The 18,606-nt window shown below is 46.8% G+C and overlaps 1 protein-coding gene across 2 annotated transcripts in view; it reads left to right on the top strand.

Moving 5' to 3' along the window:
• Positions 1 to 18,606, top strand: part of PRKCA (protein kinase C alpha) — a 404,971-nt gene that overhangs the window by 308,167 nt on the left and 78,198 nt on the right. For both annotated transcript variants that reach the window (XM_042967753.1, XM_042967754.1), the window contains 3 exons: positions 7,548 to 7,704; positions 8,768 to 8,902; positions 9,156 to 9,252. In XM_042967753.1, the coding sequence (XP_042823687.1) occupies positions 7,548 to 7,704; positions 8,768 to 8,902; positions 9,156 to 9,252 (389 nt within the window). The remainder of the gene's footprint in view (positions 1 to 7,547; positions 7,705 to 8,767; positions 8,903 to 9,155; positions 9,253 to 18,606) is intronic.

Here is an 18,606-nt window from a genome sequence, read left to right as displayed (position 1 = left end):
GAAATGTGGCCATAAATCTGTCCTTCTTTTTGTTGAAATAGAATTCGTATACCATAAAATTCACCCTTTTAAAGTGTACAATTTAGTGGTTGCCAGCATATCCAACAAGGTTGTGCACCCGTCACCCCTAAGTCCACATCGTTTTCAACCCCACCCCCCCTCTCCCCCACCCCCCGCAAAAAGGAACTCCTGAATGATACCCATGCTGGGCCGAATAGTGACTGTACAGAGGTATCTGGTCCTAACCTCTGGAATCTATCAATATGAGCTTATTTGGGGGGGAAAAAAAAGAGTGTTTGTAGATGTGAAGGGTGTGCAGAATCTTGAGATAGGGAGATGATTTGGAATCTGTGTGATCACTTATGTCCTTATAAGAGAGACTCTCTGGCATTAAACTTCTGTTCACCTTTGATCATATCTTTGTAAGAAATTCTGGGTCTTAAAACTTCTTTGAGGGGCGCCTGGGTGGCGCAGTCGGTTAAGTGTCCGACTTCAGCCAGGTCACGATCTCGCGGTCCGTGAGTTCGAGCCCCGCGTCAGGCTCTGGGCTGATGGCTCTGGGCTGATGGCTCGGAGCCTGGAGCCTGTTTCGGATTCTGTGTCTCCCTCTCTCTCTGCCCCTCCCCCGTTCATGCTCTGTCTCTCTCTGTCCCAAAAATAAATTAAAAACGTTGAAAAAAAAAATTTAAAAAAAAAAAAAAAACTTCTTTGAAAGAAGGTGCTATGGCTGTGTAATAATTATCAAATTTCTCTGGGTTTGCTGGAAGATACCGCTCATGGATTTGGGAAGCTCCCATCACTCTTATGGCCTGATGTTCAATGACACCAGGTTCTTTTGACCACAGACACTACACTGCGTCATTCATTTTCCACACTTGCCTGTCCCCCGACCCCACCCCCAACATTTTTGCATTCTCATTGCTTTTGCTGTTGGTAACTTCACACAAAGAAGAGTTTGTATGGTTTTGTTTTTCTGTAGCGTCAGAAAACTTATTTTTTGCTTTTGCACAATGTGGGGTAGGATTATAACATGTTGTTTATTCTTGTTTTTGCCGTGAAGCGAGGGGGAGGGGGAGGGTCACGAGGTCAGCATGCACTGAACAGTCCTGACTTTTGCAGCAAGTCCTTGTTTCGAGCCTTTGTCCTTACTGTTGGCTTTTTAAACAGAAGCCATGAGCAAGGATGCTCGCAGAGAGAGGGAAAAAGACACTAAAAATAGAGAATTATTTTCTAAAGCAAAACATACCATTTGAAGGGCCATGTTGTCCTTGAATTTGGAGGCACTTGACTATTCTGTGCCTCGCCAAACAATGTTCCCGTACAGATTTGAACTCTGTTGAGCAGGATTACTGTGGGTCAGTGAAGACAAGTCCAGTCTGTGAGCAAAGGGGTCATAGCTGTGTCCTCCATGAAGCTTTTAGCGTATGTTGTGCATGAATCCTCCAGAGCCTCTGTGAGCTCTGTGCCTAGACAGAGTGCCCTAAGGCAGCCTCACAGTGAGGTTGAAAAGCCACAGGGAGTCAGGGGGGAGGTGGGGAGAAAACAGCAGATAGCTTCCATGGTGTTGGCCCTCTAGCTTTATGTTAGGTGGTGAGCTCCGGGTGTTGTTATTAGACTCGATAATTTATGCTACATACATTCCCCGGATCAAGAGACCATCTGGACCATTCTTTGAATGGATCAAAGATTGCACTGATTTTTTTTTTTTTTTAATCCCAAGCTATTTTAGAACAACTAGGAGCTGACTGTTGAACCCTGGCCTAACCCTGAGGTCTGGAAATTCCAGTACTGTATGAACTGTCCTTTTAACATACCAGATTTCTTTACCCTGAGAAAGCAGCCCTGCCTCCGAGACCAGACAGGAGGCCTGCACGATGATGATAAAGATAGCAAACACGTATTAATGTGATCATTAGTAATGATGGCAAATGCTTCTGTGACACTCCATTTGTTCCAGATTGCCTTCTAAATGCTTTACAAATATCAACTCCCTTAATCTTCACAACGACCCTATGAAATAGGCACTATTATTGTTCCCGTCGTACAGATGAACAAACTGATGAGTGGGGTAAGTTGCCTGAAGTCATCCAGCTAAAAAGAGGTAGAGCAAGGATTCGAACCCAGCTGCCCACGCTGGTAGATGCCGTGTTATAGTGGCCCCTTGAGAAGAAGTCAGCTGCTGTCTGCAGCCTCTTTCCAAGTGAAGTGAGCCTGACCATCATTACATATCCTCAGATGCACATTAGACACTCACCTGACTTCCATTGTTTGTGGGGATGGCTTGCCTCTCCCTGAGAAAGCATGGAGGCCACCTCTATATCCCCCGCATCAGGCAGGCCTTCGGCAAACCCCTGGCTTCATTCCCAAGTGTTAGCTGTTCCATCTACCAGAATGTGCCTTTGATGTAGATTCCCAGTCTGGGTAAGGCCGCCTCTGAGCTCTTGACGAGCCAGCTCATATGCCCAAACACTCAAAACTCACATGTCCTGGACTTGCCCAGCCATCTAGATCACGTATCTCTGAGGCACCGTGGAGGTGCTTTTCAGTCTTCATAATCTTATTTGAATGGATTTTGTCCAGAAATGATACCTTACATAATCAGGAAATTATATAACCTCTTAACCCAGGCTGGTTTTTCTCTCTTTCTTAAGTTTACTTATTTTGAGAGAGAGAGAGAGGGAGAGAGAATCCCAAGCAGGCTCTGCATTGCCAGTGTGGAGCCCAGTGCAGGGCTCGAACTCACGAACCATGAGATCTTGACTGGAGCCAAAATCAAGAGTTGGACACTTAGCCAACTGGGAGCTACCCAGGCGCCCCACCCCACCCCCCGCCACCACGGCTGGTTTTTCTTAATGCTGGGCTTGACAGCAGATTCTTTTATAAAAATGAAAACCAGCATCTCAAGCCGAAAGATGGTAATAGAACTCATACTCTGTATTTCTATTCAAGTTCTGGAATTAGAGAACAAATAATGGTTCTGAAATGGCCAGTACCATGGCGCAGACATATTTCTTGAGTGGACGTGTCTTTCTCACAGAAGCTGCAGAACAAACCACAGACACCAGTGGGGGGGGGGGCACTCCTACCGCGTGCCGTCCACGGGGCTCTGGGCCCAGTTGGGTTAGTGCTGCAGCCATGAGTGGGTAAAGGATGTGTTGCTTCTGTGTCGCTGTGTCTAGAGACCAGTGACCTCTCAGAACTTGCACTGACGTGATAGCACTTGACCCCCAAAGAGCCTCATTCTCAGTAGTTTACGCAGTAGCAGGTGTTTTGTTTTTTTTTCCTGGGGTCAAAACAGTGTGGATGTTGTGCAAGATGAGAGGCAGGAAATGAGCCACGGGACCTGAGCTGGGTCTGTTCTTGGACGTGCTGTGAAATGCTGCCCTTCCTTTGTGCCTCCGACGACACGCTTCCCACGCGTGGGGCAGAGCCCCTGGCGGGCTAGGACTTTGGCTCATACTTGAGATGATTTCTGAAGGTGCTGAGCTGATATAAGAAAGATTTCAGTTACCATGGTGACAAAGTTATTCCTCTTCCGGTTTCCCTTCCTTCTTGGTTGTAAGGTGTGGGGCAAGGCTCCATCCAGGGCTGGAATATCCCTAACGCTCAACCCTCGTTAATTTCCTCTTCGGCACTAACATCAGGCCTCGGGGGCACCTGTGTCTGCTGGGCGTAAGGAAGTCTGTTCGATGTTCATTGTTATGTATTTTTATGGTTCCTTTCTCCCGATAGCAGACAATCTTGGTTTTCCATTTACCATCGTGATACGTTTCGTTTTTAAATGCTGAGTGTTAAAAAGTGAGTGTATTGTTTTTTGTTCATTTTTATTCTATTTTTTTTAATGTTTATTTATTTTTGCGAGAGAGAGGGAGACCCCGGATCTGAAGCAGGCTCCAGGCTCTGAGCTGTCAGCACAGAGCCTGACGCGGGGCTCAAACTCACAGACCATGAGCTCAGGACGTGAGCTGAAGTCAGACACTTAACCGACTGAGCCACCCGGGCGCCCCTATGATTTCTTTTTAATGTGAATAATGTACTGAGTCCTCAAGAGATGCCAGTGACATGGGTCAAGGGACCACGCTCTGAGAACCACTGCCAGGTGCATTGAATGGCTTCCTGAGAAGCCTCAAGATGCTAATGCCTGGCCTCAGTCTGGACCGGTTAAATGGGACTGGGGGGGGTGGTATGGGGCACAGGCATCAAGTATACGGCAGAAACATCACAGCTGAGGTGTTGAACCACCACCCTGGCATACCTAGCCACCGTCCGCACCTGCGCAGAGGGCAGCGTCCCCACCACCCTCTGACCCTGCATCTTGGTTGCGTCTTCTTCCTTCTCCTGCCTCTCACCCCTCACGTCCACTGCCTCCCTCATTTGGCTCTTCTTTTCTCCTCCCTAACTTGCCCACACCTACTCCTGTTGGTGACCCCCTCCAGCGCTGCTTCTCAGGCTAAGACCTCACTGGCACCACACGCTTGCAGGTGCACCAGAAAATTTCCACATCGTACTGTCCTTCACAGCATCTGCTTTGCCAGCTCTTAAGTTGTCAGTCCAGTTTCTGGACATCTAAGGCTTTAGGGTTGTGTTCTCTGCCAGCAACGTGTATTAACAATGATGGTAATAATCATTATTGGGCTGTTACTGTGCACCTGTCACTGTTCTGAGCACTTTGCATGTATGAACTTCTATAATCTTTCCCAGGGCCGGGGCCGGGGGGTGGGGAGCGGTTTGCCATGCTCCAGATGAAGAAACTGAGGCACTGAGACCTTAAATATCTTGCCCAGGGTTATACAACCACCAAGTGGCAGAGCCAGAATTCAAAGGCAGGCAGGCAGCCTGTCCCCAGAGCCCACATTCTGAGCTGATGGGACCCCAAGTCATCTACTCCCAGTCCTGACTCGGATGCCCTGGTGTGTGGTGAGTCAGCCGCACATCAGTGGAGAGTGCAGGCTACTCTCCACTGCAATGGGAACTTGAAATTTGGACCCAGTGTCTACTTCGATGACATTTGGAATTGATAACTCTCTTTATTTTCCACTTCAATCATAGGATCTCAGTGGGAAGCCCACAGCTTTAAATCCCATTAAGACTGTAACTCATCACCATTCAGAAGAGATCCACCTTAAATGATGTTGTGTGGGCTGGCTGTCAGGACTAGAAATCGAGGATGAAAAAAGCAGCGCCTGTAATCATTCTGTAACTGGCAATACTCTTAGCAGCCTCTGTGGTTCCTCATTAGTTGAGCTGAGATGTAGCCTCAGTGTTAGACGTTCTGGGGCTTTAGCTGCCTTTTAAAAAGTATCTGATTCTCATCCCAGTGCTTAATTGGAGAGAGACCTTTGGCCCCTTCCCATTCCTTATGGGAGAGCCCTATGTTTATGCTCATACTTTTCATCTTTTGTGATCCTTGGGTTGCTGTTTTAGGAGACTGAGTCTTCTGCCATGCACTGAAAGACCTTCTGCATGAGCTTGAGGGAAAATCTCAGGCAGCCAGATCCCCTGGAGACCTTCTGCCCCACTGAAGATTTTGAAACTGTGGGCACTGGGGACTAGGCATGGTAAACACTCCTATCCTAGTGCCTTCTCCCCCCTCCATTTTCTAAGCCACTAGCCGTATAAAGCACTTTACATACGTCATTGCATTTACTTCCCCCACCAATCCCGTACCACAGAGAGTGAGCCCCTCTTCATTTTTCTAGGTGAAGCAGCAGAGACTCAGGAACTTCTGTTTTCCGGTGCTTGGGAGTCCATGAGGGAGGCAGGATTTGAAAGCAGATCTGATGAGCCTGCTTGCTTATATGTTCTATCCACCCCCAGGTGGATAAAGTTAGATATCATCTTATGAGGGGGAAATGCTTGGAAAGCATAAGTGAATATAGGAATAGAGGAACATAGGCCTGGCTTCTCTGTGGCTAGTTGATCTGAGCCAGTCCACTCCCCCCACTCAGACCATTTGAATAATGGTCCTATTTGTCACCTGCCCGTGCTAAGACTTCCAGACAAGGAGGATGTAAGGCTATTGGCCAGCAGGCGTGGGCACTCAGTGTGTCCCCGGGCTGGTAATGGGCAATGCTAGTCTGTGACTTCTCTTGGGGCAATGTCCAGGGACCCAACATCTTTAGCATCCCCTATGCCCTGCTCTATATCTGCCCACTGTTAACTCTAGCACCTTCTTCTAAAATTCTTCTAAGGACTTGCTTTTAATAGCCAAGCTAAACTGATAATCAGTACTAGACAAGAACAGTGTTTCCCCAATACTCCCATGCATCAGAATCAGGAAGCTTGGTGAACACAGATCACTGCACCTGCCCCTAGAGTCCTGACTCAGTCAGTGACGCTGACGGTCTAGGGGCCACACTGGGAGAGCCACTGGGCTTCAGAGCCCAGTCCCAGTTTAGATGTGTCCTCAAGGTGTCTGGCTAATTAGGGACCCTGAGGATGGGAAGTTTCAGCCATGCTGGGGAAGATGCCTTTGGAAGATGGTGAGGAAGACATTTGGGATAGGCAGGCTCAGGCTTTTGTCCCTTCTTATCGTAGCAGTAGATAATGGCCTATCTCATTTACATGCAGTGGCTTCACCCGTTCCCAGAGGTAATAAACCCCTGCTAGCTGCATCTCTGAGCATGCCTCCCTCTGTGGATGAAATGGCCTTTGCTCCTCATTATTTTGGATTCCCACACGAGTGCTTCTTGGTCTAGGATGCGCATTGGAATCATCTGGGGGTCTTGTTAAAATGAGAATTCTGACTTGGGAGTTTGGGGGTGGGGCCCAAATGACAGATTCCACACATCTGATGGGCACACAGCTGATGTCCCAGGTGCCGCTGGTCTGTGGACACGCTGTGCACGTCACATAACAAGGCAGAGCACACGTGTGGGGCATGTTCTGTATCCCAGCTGTATGCGCCCCTAGCTCTTTCTGCTGCTGCACAATAGTATCACCTGGGGAGCTTTTCAAAACGTGGGCCACACCCCTCGGAGCTTCTGGCTTAGTTGTGAGCACTGGAATTTTTGAACCCCTTCCCAAGAGATTCCAACGTGTAGCCAGGTTGGAAATCGCTGGCCCTTTACAAAGAAAAGAGGTGAACCCTTTTAGAAGCTCAAGTGTGATGCAGTGCCACGCCCTGGGTTGGCTGGTTGTGCGGGGGCAGGGCACGCACCGGTTCCGGAGAAGGGCTGCAAATAGCACCTGGGGGTCTTATTTAAACACAGATTCTGTTTCAGTAGTTTTGGTGAGGGGCCCAGGCTGCTGAGTCTCTAATAGGTGGTGTGCAGGGGTCGAGAGTGCTGTTGGTCCAGGCTGATAACGGAGTCTGAGGGCAGGACCGCGGGGCCGGCGTGATGCCCATTATCTCTGGCAGCAATGACAGCGGGAAGCTTTTCTCATATTGAGGATCAGAGGCTTTTGGTCCTCCCCTCCTCTCCCTTTCAACACCATCTTGAGGTCTCTGTCACTCAGCTTGGTCTTGACACAGGACACTGGGCAATACAGGTCAGTTCTCTTTTTATAACATTTGATGGTTTGTTTTTTTCCTTTTCTCTCCACAGTACGAGATGCAAAAAATCTAATTCCTATGGATCCAAATGGGCTTTCAGATCCTTACGTGAAGCTGAAACTCATTCCTGATCCCAAGAACGAGAGCAAGCAGAAAACCAAAACCATCCGCTCCACACTGAACCCCCAGTGGAATGAGTCCTTCACGTTGTAAGTTTTGTCTTCCCCCCTTGATTGAATTCCCTCCCTACGCATCACAGAGCTGCCCGCCTCACTGTGAGAGGTAACGAGGCGGGCCTGTTGTAAATGCCTTTAAACATGGCTCCATTACTGGGACTATCTCAGACCACTGCTAAGAGGTCGCTGCTGTCACCGCTGTTTGGTGGATGGTAATTTGGTTTACCGGGGGTTACGTAATGCAGGCCCCAAATAGCATCAGAACCTACCCTGTACAAAAAATACTTTATGTTAAACACACAGTGTATAAAAGTATAAAGTGTGTCCGCCTCTTGATGGACTTAAGTTCTTTGGAGGTTTAGGGGAAGGTGAGAATTTAAATAATAATTGTTAAAACCTGGAATACAGGAGTCACATGCTGTCACCCCTGAAATGGAAAAATCATCCTCACCTTTCAACGGGGAAGACTTCTTGGAGGAGGTGACGTTTAAAACGGGGTTTAAAGGAGTGCCAGGATTTCAGAGGCAGAGATGGTAGAAGGAGAAAGAAGGAAGGAGGCAGCGGGAGGAGGCGTAAAACCGTCAGGGTTGAGAGAAAGCAATGCCTGCAGCCGAGCACAAGCAAGTGACAGACCTTGTAGACTAGGACACGCGGGAAGAGGTTTATGTGTGGACAACCCCAAAGGGAGCTCTTTTGTGTAGAACAGAGGTTGACAAGCTTTGCTCTATACAGGGCCGGATAGTGAATATCTTAGACTTCCTGGGTCATACAGTCTCTGTTGCAACCACACAACTCTGCTGTTCTCAAATCAAAAGCATTCATAGACAATATATACGCAAATTGTCATGGCTGTTTTCCAATAAAACTTTATTTACAAAAACAAGCTGTGGGCCAGATTTGGCCTGTGGGTCCTAGTTTGCTAACTGCTAGTCTGGAGCTTTGACTGCCATGGCCTGGTGCTCTGTTGGCAGTGGGGAGCCACAGGAAGAGAATTGAATATACTATTGTTGTTTGAATGTCAGACTCCTATCATGAGCACGTGGCATCTCCCAGGAAGCGACGGCCTAGATAACCTTGTGCGTGTGCTCTTTTGTAGCAAATTGAAACCTTCTGACAAAGACCGACGGCTGTCCGTAGAAATCTGGGACTGGGATCGAACCACAAGGAACGATTTCATGGGATCCCTTTCCTTTGGAGTCTCGGAGCTGATGAAGATACCGGCCAGTGGATGGTAAGGATGCCCAAGGTTGTATATGTCCGTGTCATCCAAAGGTTAATAGTCTCTAAACGCGAGAGCCCTTAGAGATTCAGCAAACTGGCTTTGGTCTGAAATGACCATTGACTGTGAGGTTATCTGGCTGTGGTCTCCCCACAGGATGCATTTCAGAAACAGCCGGTCTAGAGGTGGAAGGAGAGATGTTGCTGAACCCGTAGTGGCCCAAATGTGGCGTTCCTAACTCTCCTTCCCTCCGTGTCTCCCAAAGGTACAAGTTGCTTAACCAAGAAGAAGGTGAGTACTACAACGTACCCATTCCAGAAGGAGATGAAGAAGGAAACGTGGAGCTCAGGCAGAAATTCGAGGTGAGGACATCAATGAAATGGCGGGAACTGCCTTTCCTTTGGAAAGCTTGACCTCAGGCAGGGCCAGGGTTTGTGGTCACACTGCTGAAAGACAAAAAGCAACTTAAGTGTTCATCTTTTTCCATATTTAAGAACAGAAATGCCGCCTAATCGCCTTACTTGGCAAGCTGTGTTCACATTCTAGGCCTGATTATCATTTTAGAGAACAGAGACCAGAACTATCCCAGAAATAAGCACGGGTGATTTCTGCATAAGAAATTGGCTGGCACATCCGTGGGGAGACAGGCAGTGTTCCAAGTGCAGTGTTCTCCTGGAAAGAAGGACTGTGCTTCTCCAAATGGCAGGGGGACACTCTGGCATTAGCTCAGGCGGTGTGATTAAGCCAGCACCTTCATTTTTGCTCCAGACCTTTAGAAAAGGCCAGCTCGTTGTCTCCTTCCCAGTGAGGGTCTGTGTTTGCCTTCCGTCCCAGATTTATCTGTCTCGCCTCCCTGTCCTGCTGTGCTCTCCCTCTCCTCCTCACTTCCCTCTTTCTCTTCTCCTCTCTGTACTTCTCTTCACTTTCCAGACACCTCCGCTCTTAACGAACGTTCTTTTCTCTAAGCACCTGCCGTACTTTCCAGGTCACAGCTTTTAATCTTTTCTGTTTCCTCTAATCACCTGCACTTTGGCTGTTTGAGGCATTCATACAGTAACCATACCAGTCTGTGTAACTGGTTCATTTCTTTTTGAATCTTTCTCTTCTTCAGGCTAATTAGGATTCCCGGAAATTCCCGTACCCTGAAGAAACACACACACGCGCGCGCGCACACACACACACACACACACACACACACACACACACACACACAGAGGTGTACAGATACTTGAACTGTTACTGAAAATACTGACACTAATGAGGTGCAGGTGGTTTTGTTTTCCTCCCTCCGTCGTTTCCTTCTCTCAAAAAAGTTTGCGCTAAAGAAACACGTAGGTCATATGGAGGTAGAATGAATTCCTAGAGACATAAAAATGTTCAGAGTGCTTCTGTTACGCTGGTACTTGGTTGAAGTGGATGCTGATGGCAAATGCTTAAGGTCAGGGCTGAGCCCGGATGCCCTCAGAAGGATGAAGGAGTCACACATGGTATAAGTCAATGGCAAGGGACAGCAGTCCGTGGCAAGGGACAGCAGGCCTCAGGACTGGTGACAGTAGGGTGTGGACTGTGTCTAAAGGTGGCCGCTGTTACTCAGCACCCGTTGACTGCTGCCACACACAAATGAGGGACCTTCTGGCCACCAGACCTTCTGGTTCTTCAAGAGAAGCCAAGAATCCAGATGGTTTGATACGACGTCTTCTGACTTCTTTTAATATTGGCAGCTCATTAAAACTCAGCTTGGTGTAGGTCAAACACACATCTATTGGTGTAAACACAGGTAAAATTCAGCTAGTGGAAATCAGCTTGTAATCTCTGCTCCTAAAAAATATAGGGGGACATATATATATACACACGTATATAGATTTATTTTTATTTATAAATATAATATATAATTAACTTATAACATATGTTTATGTTTATTTATAATGAAGTTCTTTGCGAAGGGGCCTTGTAATACTTAGAGGCATTCAAGTGCAGAGATGGGTAAGGCTTGGGGTAGCTTCCAGCATCTATGCCAGGCATAGCTGTTTTTCTATTTATTTTTTCCTTCACTTGATGCATCAACTACTCCCACCTTCACCCCTCCCCTCCCCCGAGCCGAGGACAGTAGCCCCATCCCCAGCATCACACCGCCTCTCTGAGGGCTGAATCCTTCCAGAGACTTCTGGGCTGCCGAGTGCGGGCACTACTCCTATGTCCCAGGCAGGGAAAGAGCCAAAAAGGTGAACGGAGCCTTGCTGACGTTCAAGCTATAGGTGTAGATCATCAGCAATCAACGGGTCAGGATCTGCTGGTATAGGATGCAGTTGAGGGCAGAACAGTACTGAGGTATCATGATGGCGTCTCTCTTGGAAATACCCAAGACTTGGCTTTGCTGACGGAGAAATATTGACCCACTTTTTATGCTTCATTTCCTTGGCTTCCTGGCGAGTAACCTTCCTGTTTTTCCGGGCAGTGAGTGTAGCTTTTTATAAAGGTCAGAGTTCCAAACTCAAAAAACACAAGGGGCCGGGTGTGAGGGCTCGAGGCCAGAATTGCATTTCTCTCTAGAAGCCAGTTAGAGGCCACGTGTGTCATGCCCGTCACTCTTCTCCCTCCCGGCAGTGCACTTTGCACCGGAGTTCTGCGAGCCCAAGGCCAAGTGCAACAGAGGGCCAGAGCCTCTGCCGTCCAGCTTACAGACTTCTGTGCCCAGAGCACCCATGTGAGCTGCGTTCTGGCTTCTTCTTTAAACATCTCTCAGCTTCCTTAGACTTCACTGGAATTGCATGAGCTCGTTTTACTGAGAGTTGCAGGCGACCAGGCAGTAAAGCCACTCGATAGCAGTGTCAAGAAGATGCTGAGAATTTTATGACAACTGTTGTGTTGTATTTTTAAGATACTTATAGTTTATAAAATTATATAATTATAACAAAATATTATATTTGTTTTTGAGAGAGAAGAGAGACAGAGCACGAGCCAGGGGGGAGGGGCAGAGAGAGAGGGAGACACAGGATCTGAAGCAGGCTCCAAGCTCCGAGCCGTCAGCGCAGAGCCTGACGTGGGGCTCGAACTCATGAACCGCGAGATCATGACCTCAACCGAAGTCGGACCCTCAACCAACTGTTGTGTTGTATTTTAAAAACAATATCCAGATCTGACTTCAGACAGGAGTTATCGTGTAACGGTGTTCTGTTGAGGTCTGTCAGTGTGAAACTGGCAATATTTCCCCCGGATCCAGCTGTTGGGAAGCCGCGTGCCAAGGCAGAAGGGCCGTGTCCGCATTTGAGCAGTTCTAGGTGACAGCCAGCATTCCCAAGTGGGGTGCCACCTGCACCAAGTGCAATTTGGGGAACTTCCTCTAATGCCCACCCCACTTCCTCCCTCTCCACCCCCAGCCATGGTATGACTGCTTCCTGGCGTCTGCAGACTCCCTTCTTTGTACGTGTCTCTCCACGTACTTGCCATCCTGACTGGCTTTCCAGCATCTGAATCCTTTTCTCCTCCACCCGCTCTTTCAGAGATACGAGATACTTTGCCACCCTCTGGTAACAGTATGATTCAGCTGAAATGTTTAATTTGAAGTTCAGTGGTGAATCATGACTGGGGAAAAGACAGCATGATGACTAATCCTTTCAGGAATCGGCAGGACTCGGTGGCATTGTGTACCATCGAGTCCGCAGGGTGATTCTTTCCATGACCAGCTCTGTTTTCTGGAAAGAGTTAACTACGTGTGGTTTTCAAATCCTCTTCCAAAAACCAAAAGCCATCCAATCTGATGGAGGAAAAACCCAAACAAATGAGCATTTACAGTTCTACCACTGCATTAGTATTTATCCGGTAACGTGGGGGGAAATGTTTTTAATGTATCGCTGATTCTAGAATTCTGGCTAACAGAATGATAAGTGGGGAAAGCTTTTAGGAGCCAAAGAAATCCCAAGATGGTTGGAAATGACCTGATTCTGTAACACATTGTCCCCCTCAAGCAGTTTATCTGCCCGAAAGTCAAAACAAGCCAGAACCTTGGCCCCAGTGTTTATGGAAAGTATATCTGTGGGTCTTTAAGCTGATCTATGTTTGTCTTCAAATAAAGTACACATAGTTCCTGATTCACAAACACAAGTTATATATCTGTTCATTTGTTCAATAATAAGTTTCCAGCAATGAGTAGAACAAACAGTGCCTCCTGTCTGTGGGGCTTATCTCCGTACCTTTGGGCCCTGTGTCAGGCTTTGGGAATGAAGCAGGGAGCTTATAGAGAAATAAGCATATTAGAACCCCCTGTGCTGCTCAGGGATTCTCCAGGACCTCCTCTCACTATAGAGCGGATCCAGGATTATGGTTCCTTCCTCCCGCTTCTGGGTCCCCACTCCCTGCGATGAGGCTCAAGGCCAGCGTTGGAGAGAGGGTCTGCCTTCCCTTACAGGTGGTCCAGAGGCTGGCTTAGCCCTCGCTCAGCAGACTTCCTGCAAAGGGTCACTGTAAATATTTTAGGCTTTGCGGGCCTCAGGGTCTCTGTCTCAAGCACCACACTCTGCCTCTGTGCCACGAAAGCAGCCACAGAAAGGATGTCAACAAAGGGCATGGTTGTGTTCTATTAAAACACTCTTTGTAAGAACAGGTGACAGACCTGATCTGGTCCATGAGCCATAGTTCACTAACCCCTGGACTCTGTGTTAGAATCAACTCCTGGTATTGCCAGTTATTAACCATGTGACTTCCCTGGGTGTGCCCTTCAGTGTAAATGAGAATAATAATAATAGTATTTTATTATACTAATATTATACTAATTATACTAATTTTATTATAAATTATACTAATTTTATTATAATAACAGTACTTGTTTTAAAGATCAAATTAGGTTGTCAGTAGAAACGTCCTAAAAGTATACTTTTTATACAAGTGTTTTATCATCATCCCTCAACATGTGTCATTGCAGAAAGTAGGTTAGGGAGGGTGCTTTTTTTTTTTTTTTTTTTTTTTAAACTTCTGGAGCATCCCTAAAAAAAAAAAATTAATTTTGATATTGAAATTGTGTTCTAAATGGTTGGCAAGGTCTGTGTCCTGTGCTCCAGCCATATTATGAAGTAGGGACATATTGATGAAAACTTTACCACCATTCATAACGTCAATTTTATGGGGAAAATAACGTCTTCATTTACATTTCGATGGATTTCCAGAACATGATGTGTGTGTAAATTGGGAACTTTGTGTAACTATAGGTCAGGTGATCTCTGGACGAAACGGGGTTTCAGGGGAGTTGTCGGGGGAGTAGGTGGAGTCTGACGCCGAGGGGTCTGTGTGCACTGACATTTCTCAGTACGATAATTTGGTATCGGGCCCTGAGCCAAGACGTAAAAGGGCACATTTGAAAGATGCTTGACACGAACCACCCCTCTTCGGAACCCAAGTATCATCGTAAGCACAGCAGCAGCTAACTGTTCATCCAGATAAAGACAGAAATCGCACAGTTGGTTTATTAGTGATTGCGTTCGCATGCAAAGTCCAGCGTTTCTGTCGCTGTCACGTTGCTGTTTTGATCTTTTACAAAATCTGGGATCTGAATCATTCTCCTCTTGAGCCATGCCTCGGGAGTTCTGCGCGGCATTCAGCTTCCCACCTGGAAGGAGAGTAACTTCTGACCACATCTTTTCATTTTAAAACCTTTCCAGGGGACTTTCTTGTCCTCGGTCCGTCTCTGAGGTCATTAGTGAGCTTGGGCATTTTTGTGCTGTGTTTATTAGTCTCGTTGACTCTTCTCCTGAGCCCTTTGGGCCACATCTGCCTCCAGTGTTGGGGTTGTCCTAGAATCAAGAACCAGGGAGAACGTTTGGGGGAGGAGAAAAGGAGACGTGTGCAGTGCAACCACTCTCTGGCCCTTCCTCTGAAGCCAGCCGCCTGTGGCCCGGGTCTTATCCCCGCCCCACATCCCCATCTCTGATGCAGAGCCTTCCCGCCAAGGCTTGGCCCCTCGCCCTTGGGGCAGTTTCTTTCTAACCAAGACCTTCTTCCCTAGTCTTGGCTCCTCATAGAGAAATGAAGCAGTAAGGCTGATGGCCCGAGCCCTGGACCCGGCCCCCCCCCCCCCCCCCCCCGGGCCAACAGCACCTGAGCACAGGCTCAGGAGATGGAAACCACTCCCTGCTTCTTCCCATTTCATAGTTCAGTATTTAACAAAATAAAAGCCGACTTCTCCCATTTTGCTCCAGGACCACAGCCACTACCTCCAATTTGTATTTTGAGGACTTGACACTACAGATGGACTTGAAATGAACTCATTTTTACCAGGGGGGTCGCTTGTCTCTCCCACATCGTGTTTACAGTTATTGGAGATTTCTGCTGTAAAAAAAAAGTCCAGCAGCTTTCCTTAAAGGAGACTGCACCGTTCTCTCCTGGCCCGATTGTCGAGGCATTTTGCTGTTCTCACCATTTTGTTCCAGATAATTAAAGTAGAACAAGATGAGAAGCTCGAAGCACCTCGTTCTGTACTTGCCACCCACTGCTGGAGTAGGAACTCCAGGGAAAGTTCAAATCTAATAGGAAAAAACGGAAGTTAAAAAGCAAAACAGACACATTCATAGCAGAATTAAGATGGTTAAGAAGCAATGCACTTTGGGCTTTGTCTGTCGTGGAGTATTCCTGTTGTCAGAAAATAATGGAAAGCTGTGTCCCATTAGAGAGCTGGCGAATGATCCAGCACAGATAGCCCTCTGGAGCATCAGGGTTCAAGAGGACAAGCCGAATGTATTGAACTTGCCATGTCGCCTGAAATGCGGGTGCACTCTCCCTAGAGAAACGCTTGCAGAGTTCTCTGAAGAGAAATTCATGACCAGGTGTGAGGTACGGCAGTGGCTCTTGGGGCGAGGTCTTGACTACCAGCTGCCATCCTGTCCCTTCCTGGGAGCAGCAGGTGGGATGCTGATGGGGACAGAGATGACAACGGCAGTGAGCCCAGAGAGTGACCGCTAAGCTCCAGGCGGTTTCCGTGCTGAGCCCTAAGACCACTTGCCTTTGAGAGGGGGTCCTGCACCGAGGTGGGAGCCTCAGCCGGGGAGTTAGGCTGCTGGGGTTCAAATCCTGGCTTGTCTACATCCCGGTCGCGTGAACTTGGGCCAGTTACTCTGCGTTTCAACATGGTGTTCTAGAAAGAGGATACAGTTTGGAATAGTCATGGCTCCACATCCTTGCTGTACTGCTTCCTAGCAGTAACCTTGAATAAGATGCTTGAATTCTCCGATCTTTAGTCTGTGAAATGGAGGCAGTAATAGTACCTACTGCATAGCATTGCTGTGGCGATCCATTCAGCTCATTTGTGTAAGTTGCTTAGCCTAGTCCCGGGCATATAGTAAGCGCTCAATAAATGTTAGCTAGGACTTTTTTTTTTTTCCTTTTTTTGCATTCGTTATGGCTGATTATATAAAAGAGACTCAGGTTTGGTTTTTTTTACTTACATTTATGAAAACTTACAAACTCTGACACTATACTTGTATGTGCAAAGAGGTGCTACAGAGAGGCAAGAGCATTTGAGAAGTTTTGTCAAGGAGTCATTCCTGAGAACCAGTAGATTGATTGTCCCCACATTCACTGCTTTCTAGAGCCTGAAACTTAACTCCAGTTCTCTTGTGATACCCTCAGCGGCAGGCTTCCCAGCCCGTCGCTGCTTTGGCTCAGTTTCCCATGGGCGTGGCTCACAGGCAGCATTTCAGGGTTGTTTGAACTTGAATGCTTCCCCGATTGGCAGCTTGGCCAGTGCCACCCTCGGCCTGACCCCTGTCCGTGCATCCTCTGTGCTCTGCCCAGGACCTCACATTGACACCCTTAGAATAACTCTCATTCTCCCCAATTACAGACCGTCACCTCACTCATCTGTACAGACTTTATCTTCAGGTGGTCAAGGAACACGAGACGTTCTTCTGCCCATGGAATCAGGCCAGCCCATAGGAACCAAGCTTATTCATCTCTGCCGGTTTGAGCGCATCGTCAGCTAGATAATCACATAACCCCGGGGCGCCTGGGTAGCTCAGTCAGTTAAGTGTCCGGCTCTTGATCTCAGCTCAGGTCATGATCTCGCGGTTCATGGGGCCGGGCTGTGTGCTGACCGTGCGGAGCCTGCTTGAGATTCTCTCTCCCCCTCAGTCTGCCCCTCCCCTTGCTCACACTTTCTCTCTCTCTCTCTCTCTCAAATAAATAAACATTTTTTAGAAATTTAAAAATAACAATCACAGAATCTTAAATTTCAAGGAGTAAATAGCTGCATTTTCCCATACCTTGAAAATCCTCTAGGGCCGTGCTGATTAATTCAGCAGCCACTGGCCATAGGTGCCCATCGAGCACTGAAAATATGGCCAGTCAGAGGTGAGATGTGCTCTGTGTATGAAGTACACATTGGATTTCAAGGACTCCGGAAAAAGAAGAGAGTGTAAAATACCTCAATAATAAGCGGTATATTGATTGTATGCTGAAATAATATCTTGGGTATGTTGGGTTAACTATATAATTAACAAATCTGCTATTTTATTATATACTTTTATATATCAGTATTAAACATATTATTGAAATTAGTCAGGTTAGTTGGTTAGTTGCTTTAGTTAAATTAGTTGGTTTAGTTGGTCAGTTGCTTTAGTTGGTTAAATTTTTAATGAGGGAGGTGACTAGGAAGCTTAAATTTACATATGTACCTCACCTGGTATTTCTGTTAGGGCTAGTCTAGAACATTCCTCTCAATAAAGAACAGTTCGTTACGGGGTGGGGACTAAAATGCAAAACCAGTGACTTTCTAATGTATTTTTCTTGGGCTTATAAGTCATCACTATCCAAAAGAACCAGATTCTCTCAAGATGCAGGGCATGTTGCTGGGCCCAGATAAGTTTTGTTTGCTGTTTTTTGGTTTTGGGTTTGTTTGTTTGTTTGTTTGTTTGTTTGATTGGCATGGCCAAATAATTAGTAGAAGGATGTAACAAAGCTGAGGTGATATTTGAGTTACCTAGTAATTTGATGATACACGTTTCTAATAGTAGATCCAGAAGTCAGCGAAATCTATGGAGAATCTCCGGTCAGTTGGAAAGCTGTCAGCAGAGTTCTAATCTGGCTCTCTCTTCTAGTCACAAAGATGCTTTACCTCCTAGACTTTCCTAAAAGTGTTACCTAAGGGCTCTGAACCTGTGAGCCACATTAATTTTAACATATTTTGGAAACAAGGTGACACTCAACTTTCCATGGCTGAAATGTTTTATTTGGAGTGTTTTATTTGTTTGACTAGGTTCTGCAAAATGTCCATTGGTCAGAATCTAAAGCAGGATTAGCAGTGGCTTCGCTGATGTCTGTGCCTTCACAGTTTTTGTGACCATTGAGAAGCATATCAGGATCTAAAGCAAAAGCAGACAACATAAAATTGACAAGCATGCTCCATTAGAATGGGGTTAGTGATAGAGGTCCAGAAACTACTAGAAAGAAGTATCCCCCTGAAGACGCTACAAATTGCCCTAAGATCACACATTGTATCTCCTTTTATTTATTCCGGAGAAACATTTCGAGATTATCCCTGTTACTGATTAACAAATTAATATGATCCGCTTACTGTGAAAGTATTTAAATCAACACAGATGAGTCTCCGTTGCCAGGTTATATGCGGATAGAGCAAGCAAGCATTTTCCTGTTTACTGTTGCTGAAATTGGATTTTCGGAAAGCCTCCATTGTCTTTGAAGACTTTATCTAATTCAGGATGTTCTTCTGTGGA

This window comes from Panthera tigris, chromosome E1 (genome assembly GCF_018350195.1).
Source record: "Panthera tigris isolate Pti1 chromosome E1, P.tigris_Pti1_mat1.1, whole genome shotgun sequence".
Lineage (NCBI taxonomy): Eukaryota > Metazoa > Chordata > Mammalia > Carnivora > Felidae > Panthera > Panthera tigris.
The sequence above is the reverse complement of the archived record's forward strand: the minus strand, read 5'-3'. Positions and strand labels throughout refer to the sequence as shown.